This window comes from Rattus rattus, chromosome 3 (assembly GCF_011064425.1).
Source record: "Rattus rattus isolate New Zealand chromosome 3, Rrattus_CSIRO_v1, whole genome shotgun sequence".
Lineage (NCBI taxonomy): Eukaryota > Metazoa > Chordata > Mammalia > Rodentia > Muridae > Rattus > Rattus rattus.
The window spans coordinates 51,009,024-51,016,279 of NC_046156.1; the positions used below are offsets into that span (position 1 = coordinate 51,009,024).

At 49.2% G+C, this 7,256-nt stretch overlaps 1 protein-coding gene across 2 annotated transcripts; it reads left to right on the forward strand.

Annotated features, from left to right (window-relative positions):
- Positions 1–1,663: 1,663 nt before the first annotated feature.
- Positions 1,664–6,968, forward strand: Prok1 (prokineticin 1). Of its 2 annotated transcripts, none has more exons than XM_032896664.1 (3): positions 1,664–1,735; positions 3,992–4,117; positions 6,788–6,968. In XM_032896664.1, the coding sequence occupies exons 1-3, from the start codon at positions 1,664–1,666 to the stop codon at positions 6,905–6,907; spliced, it is 318 nt and encodes a 105-aa protein (XP_032752555.1). In that variant the 3' UTR covers positions 6,908–6,968. The 2 variants fall into 2 exon arrangements, with proteins under 2 accessions (XP_032752555.1, XP_032752556.1); XM_032896665.1 differs by lacking the exon at positions 1,664–1,735 and adding an exon at positions 2,642–2,665.
- Positions 6,969–7,256: the final 288 nt, after the last annotated feature.

The window sequence follows — 7,256 nt, forward strand, 5'->3', positions numbered from 1 at the left end:
ACCTTACACACATACCTAAAGACTATTTTCTTTTTCTTTTTTTTTCCGGAGCTGGGGACCGAACCCAGGGCCTTGCGCATGCTAGGCAAGTGCTCTACCACTGAGCTAAATCCCCAACCCCTGACTATTTTCTATATAGTATTTTAAATGGTTTTGTGCACACAACCAGGTTCTACTGTGTAGAATTTTGCACGGGTCACATTATGTCGGAAAGTTCTCTATTTTGGAGACATCTAGATTTTAGAGTTTTGGGTTAGAGAAGTTCATCCTGTATTGACATATTAGGAAACACTCCTTGGGAAACACTATCTTTTATTATTGTGGAGAGAAGATGAATGGGCCAATAGAAGATCCATGGCTGTGTCTCTCTGGTTTTCTGTAGTAGAGAAAGCTGGAGGGCTTCCTTACAGCAAGAAAGGCCATGTACAGAGTCACCTTCTGACCAGCTATTTGAGTCCACTGTGTGTGTTTGCTTGCAGATAAGGCCACCCTTATGCTCACCCACACTACTGGAAGATCACCAGCATGGCCTGAGTTCACTACCAGGGACTGCCAGGGTGGAATCTGCATGCTTTCTTATCTTCTGCTCCTCGTCCTGGTAAATGTTTCAAGGGCATTTACTGCTTGTTTTAATTACCTTGTCATTGCTGGCAAAGGCTTAAGTTTGCCTCCCAGATTGAGTGTCCAGCCCATCATGACAGGGAGATCAAGGCGGCAGGAACAGGTGCTGTCAGGTTACATTGTATCTGTAGCCAGGAAGTATGGGGAGATGACTGATTGCTGGTGCTCAGTCATTTTTTCATTAATCTGAGTCCTTAGCTCACAGGATGGTTCTCACAGCCATAGTAGAGCTTTCTGCCTCAATTTCTTTTTCTTTTTCTTTCTTTTTTTTTTTTTTTTGCTGGAAATACCCTCATGCGTGTACCCAGAGGTGTGTTGCCATAGTGATTCTGAATCCAATCAATTAGACATCACACAGGTATTTGTCAAGAACTTGTTAGAGAGCAGCCCCACCTGTGTATCTGTGAGAAGTACCTACACCACAGATGTAGTTCCTGTCTCTATATTGGGAATTTTAACTTTTCAAAGTTCAGCAACTGACACTACCTCACTCTCTGTCTTCTCAACTACCTCTGTGTTGAATCCAGGGTAAATGCTCACATAATGCTTGATGGCTTGAGTATGAGAGTATTACATTCCTGTAGGCTGTACAGTGTGGGCGAGGAAAAAAAATCAATGTTGCAAATCTCTTAATTCATCACTAAAGCCATCCTCCTGGCCCAAGCAGCCCAAGCAGCGAAGAATGATGCAGAGACAGAAATGGATAACAAGTGAATCTCACTCAACTGTTTGAAGTGTGGTGCTCTTGGAAGAGTTAGAGCAACTGTCAAAGTCCCCAATGTGTCCATTTGTATCCGTTCTGATGGTGATGTGATGCTGTTGGAGATTCAGGTCTCATCTTCGCCTCTGAGCTCATCTGAATAATGCTGGTGATGGGAGGAAGAGAGATGAGGCATTTAGAGGCAGCCCTGGATCCGACTATATAAATCTGAAGGAGGTAAGGTAGGACAGCTTGGCCTTCTTAGCTTGTCTAGTGCAAGGCAGTGCAGAAGGAAGTGAGGGACACCAGAGTGGACAGTGTTTGCCTTCACCCCAAGTGATCATGAGAGGTGCTGTGCAAGTCTTCATCATGCTCCTTCTAGCAACTGTATCTGACTGTGCGGTGATCACAGGGGTAAGTTTCTAGCATTCTCCATAGACCTGGCTTGGGGGCCAAGATCGGGGTTCTGCACAGGGTGTGCACTGAGAACCACAAAGACTTTGCTGCTCCAATTCACCTAAACCAGGGGGATTTTGGAGGTGGTCACTGCCTGGGAGTGGGGTTGCCTGTGATTTCGGATGGGTTAGACCTCACTCTGGCAGACAGAGTCGGCCTTTGGGATGTTGTGGGTAAATATAATAGCATTTTAAATACATTAGGAGGGCATCGGATTCTGACATTGAGTCTTCAGTAAAATGGAGATTCCTTGGTGTGTGCCATAGGAAATTCCTCTACAGGACAGATTAGTGCTCTCCCGGCACCGTTTGTCTCGTGTACACCTTGGCTTTCACTTGTCCGTGCTAACGCACAGAGCACTCTATGAGTTCAGGGCAGCAAGCACACCGGGTCCCTCTTCAGTCCCACTTTGGCTATTAGAAAGGATGCTCAAACACCCCCTTTCACTCTTTAGTAACCTCCCAGGGGAAGACGGGTGGCACCAACATTGGCAGAACGCACTCCAAACATGCTAACCTTGAAGTAGAGGCTCAGCGCAGGGGCACTCAGAGCACAGTGTCCTCTCGGATGTCCTATGCTCCATGACAGCGGTCCTGTGATGGACCTATTTACAAACCAAAACACAGTGCTTCTCCTAAGAGCTCCCAGGTATAAGTCAGGAAGAAAAAGAGAGAATCAAGTTTTATTTCAGCTTTCTGCAACCTTCTACATGGAAGGTAAAGCCAGCCAGTTCCTGGAATTGGATAAATATTAATTTTCACAGAAAAGTCAACCTCATTTTCACAGGAAAGAGACTCCATTCAAAATAACACGCAGGGCAAGCGAACGCTGTGAGGGCAGGCTTGCCTCCAGCAGGTGTGACTGATGAAAGCCATCATGAAGACCAGGGTTCAGATCCAGGAGAGGTTAGGATTCCTTCACACAGTGAGGGATGGGGGTACACGGAGGACCCAGTGAGCTGCTCAGTCACAGTGTCACCAAGCCAGCTCCAACATCTATTCCAGAATAGCAACAGGTAGAGAGGCCTAATGGAGGTGAAGAGCACAATGAGAGAAGAAGGTGGGGTCAGTCACAGGGAGTGAGGGAAGGGCAGGATGAGCAGTCGCAGTCTGAACATCGAGGGGAGGAAGCCAGATATGCCCAGCTGCCTCTGTTTCCCATATTCTTTTGATGTTCCTTGTTTGACTCTCAGAAAGAAGTCAGCTCCTGACCTTGCTGCATTCCATTGCTCTTTAGTGACAGTCCAGCTGTACCATGAGTACCAACCTCCCAGAGTACCATGCCTACCACTGTGGAGGGAGAAGAGTCCAAGTGGGGTCCACTTCCCTCTCCTCAGTTCTCAGGGGGCCTGGCTTGGATATGAGAAGCATCCCTGCTGGGCTAGAGATTATCTGCTGGTGACTGCCACCCATACCTTCTCTGAGTGATGAAAAGTTTGCTATCTGTTTCCTTCCTCATCCTTCCAAATAGAAAGATTGGAGCTTCCGGGTCCTGTCATGTCCCATGCTGGTAGCCTGATGGTGTTCTGTGGTCTGCTACTGGAGGAAAATGAATAAAACCTCAGCCTCAGACTTCAGCTCTGAGGCCACTTGGCCTCTGGCTAGTGGCCAGGTTAACTGGTTCTGCCTGCTTTCTTGACCCTGGTCTTGGTGTAAAGTTAACTTGTTTGAAACTTTTTTTCATTACCTGGTAACCCAGCAGGTCCAAGCAGCCTAACCTAGAAGGGTACATCCATGTCAGGGGTCTAGGGAGGCCAGCAGACAAGCGTGGGAGAGTGGGAGGGGGGAATAACTGTCTACCAGGCTTCTGTGGGTTGCCTGGAACCCACAGAAAGGCAGCTCATAATGGATGCTGGAGGACAGAGGACAACACAAGCTCAGCGGTGAACATCCAGGGGCTTTGGACCATGAAGGACCGTCCCTCTTTCACCACAGAGTTCTTACTCATCGTATTCTACCAGTGTCGACGGGCATTAGAAAAGCTATGCCTTCTAACACAGGGTTTCCCGGGGAACAGGGACTGCCTCACCACTGAAGTCTGGTGCTCTGCTGAGCCCCAAGTGCCCCTCTCAAGAGACAAGACCCAGGCCAAGATGTCCTCTTGATCTGAGGTGCTTAGTTACCTCCTCCAGATCCTGACAAGGATGCATAGCGCTTCTTTTTCCTTCGTTTCCTTGGGTGACGCTAACGGGTTAGCCCTTTCTCTCTCCCTTAGGCCTGTGAACGAGATGTCCAGTGTGGGGCTGGCACCTGCTGTGCTATCAGCCTGTGGCTGCGGGGCCTGCGGCTGTGTACCCCTCTGGGGCGGGAAGGAGAGGAGTGCCACCCTGGAAGCCACAAGGTACTGTGCTGGCATCAGATGGGCAAGGGTGTGAATGGGCATGGGCTCAGCAGACAGGGATCCTGGGGCGTGGGGCCAGCTTAGAGCAGGGAGTCTGCGGCTTCTGAGGGCGATGTGGGGAAGGTTAATGCTGCTTCCCCCACAGTGGATCTAGACTCCGGCTGATGGAAGGCCAGCAAGCAGCCCTGGTGGTGCTGCTCCAGGCGGCTGCCTCGCGCAGGCCTGCAAACCTCGTTTGGATACTGGTTCTGGTTCGAACACTGTCCACCTGCCCCCTTCTAGACAGGCGGAAGGAACACAGTTATCATTTAAAGTATTCCCGAGTTTTGATAGCAAATTGAGGAGCAACAAATCATGTGACTCGCTCAAGTCACACAGCTGGGACTAGAACTGAGTTCTCTGAAGTCAACCATAGTCCTAGCTCATTGGTGTGGGGGTACAGCCTCCTTGGTTTTGATGGAGCGGTGATACCAATCACACAAGCTGCTAGTCCTTCAGGCTGGCCACTCTCAGCTCTTTGTCTGTCTTGTTTAACGGGTCTGTTAAACCAAAGGGAGCAGTTTAGCTCCCTGAAGTGAGTGTCCTTTACTTTTAGGAATGGCCTCTCTTCAAGCACAGAAAATGGCTTCCTATACAGGGCTGCAGCTTAGAGCAACACACCTCTTTAAGGGGGACTCCCTTGTCTTCTTTTTTTTTCCTCATCCTATATTTTATTGGATATTTTTATTTACATTCCAAATATTATTCCCTTTCCCGGTTTCCCGTCCATAAGCCCCCATCCTCCTTCCCCTTTCTTCTATAAGGGTGCTCCCCCTCCTAAACCATTTCCCCTTCCCACCTCCCTGCCCTGACATTTTCCTACACTGGGTTGGGTGGGTGGGGGGGTCCAGCCTTGGCAGGACCAAGGGCTTCTCCTCCCATTGGTACTCAACAAGGCCATCCTCTGCTACATACGCAACTGGAGCCATGGGTCTGTCCATGTGTACTCTTTGCGTAGAGGTTTGGGACTCCCTCTTCTATGCCACAGCTAGCTCTTGGTCTGTTTCTAGCCTCCGAGGGCACAGGACAGTCAAGAGGGTCTTGGTTTTGGTAGGGTTAGGTGAGAAAGCCACAGCCTATAGTCTTTGGAGCGTGGGGCCACTAAGGGGCAGGGATCTTATTGGGCAGGGCCTGCAGCCACATTCAGTTCCTCTTAGCGTCTTTCAGGCTCTTGCTGGCTTGTCTACATAGCTCCAGTGCTCGTTTGGGTCAGAGAATTTTCCAGCAGCCTCTCTCCCAATCTCCCTCAAGCCATGGATTTGTTCTTAACCACCTTAGGCTCAGGAAGCTGCAAGCTGAAACACTCTGTCATCCTCATTGCCTTGGGCTGTGGGAGACAGTTCAGAATGATTTAGTGTCCCAATAGGGACAGCAGCATTAATAAAAAACAAATGCTAGACGCTTCTTACATGCCATTTTTTCCGCAGTAAGTTTTCAGTATATATATATATATATATATATATATATATATATATATATATATAGTCCCAGTTTCTTTATAGCCGCATGTGGCAGGTACTATTAACCCATTTTATGGATGATAAGGTCAAAGCATAGCAAGGGAAAATAGGTAGTCAGTTATCACAAACCTGGTAAACAGCTGCTCTGGGATTTGAACCCATGTAGTCTGGTACTGGACCTAGTCTCCTTATTGCTCTGTTTAAAACCCACTGGGGAACTGGTGAAATGATTGAGCAGGTGAAGGCATTGCTATGACAACATGGTGACCTGAGTTCGATCTCTGGAACACATGTAAAGGTGGAAGGAAAAGGAACAGACAAGACGTCCTATGAACTCCACAGATATGCTCTCCCCATTATGCCCTCACACACACACACACACACACACACACACACACACACACACACACACACACACATACACACAAACTTTTCAAAACTCGAGGAAACCTTGGGTGTTTAGCAGTGCTCTTTGACGTGAATTGGTGGACAGAGAGGGTGTTTGTCCCTTCACAGCTCTAAGAACCTGGCCACAGAGCTGAGGACACCTCAGGGAAGCAGAGAGATTCACTGAGCAGAGGTGTGAGAGTGTCTGCGTGTGTGTGCAGACGGGCCCACAGGTGTTCTGAGTGTGGAGCATTGGCCATATCTGGGTTCAAATCCTGGTTTCTCCACAAACTAGCTGTGTGATGTGGGCATATCATTGAGCCACTCTGTGCCAAGGTAAATATAGTCACCATTGTTGTTGAGTAGGAGGGGACATCTGCAGGCTGTCCTGACCCGTCCAGCAGGTCCAGTTATTCAGGGTCCCAAAGAGGCGCTACCTGAGGGTCAAGGTGGGGAGAAAAGGAGGCCAAGCAAGGTTCTGTTGTCAAGGTCTCGTTTATTGAGAGGAACGTACAGCATTTACAGCTCTGAAGCAGGAATTGAAGCAGGAACTGAAGCTTAGGGTGGGGGAGTACTAGGAAGTGCCCAAGGACATAAGGTGAATCATTAAACTGCAAGATATCCTCCTTAGACACTGAGGCAACAGTCTTCCCGGACAAGTTCTTTGAAAAGGTCAAGCCCTTCTCAGGAATCTGCTCAGGGCAGGGCTCTAGCTTTGCTTAGTTCCGACGTCCGGTCCCCGACACTGTCCTGTGGCTAACATACTACCCTCTTCTCTCTCCAGATCCCTTTCTTTAGGAAACGCCAACACCATACCTGTCCCTGTTCACCCAGCCTGCTGTGCTCCAGGTTCCCAGATGGCAGGTACCGCTGCTCCCAGGACTTGAAGAACGTCAACTTTTAGTTTGTCTAGACTCTGTCTGGGTCCCTACTGGGTGACCTCTTGTGTTACATCTGTGTGACTTAGTTCCCTGCAACTTCTCCACTCCCCACCCTGTCCATGTCTGTGCAGACCAGCATATCTTCCATACGGAACACTCCAGCAGCGTGCAGAGAGGAGTCTGCAGCCTTGAGAAGTGGGCCAGCCTGGCCTTCCTGGCCAGACCGCCTGAAGTTATGACATTGGGACCTCCTCCATTGTCTGCCCTTCCTGCATGTGCCCTTCTCCCTAAACCACACCTCCCAGGCACTGGCCTGTGGGTGCATCACTAAGTCGCGGGGTCCATGGGGGGAAGATCAACATTCTCATTTTC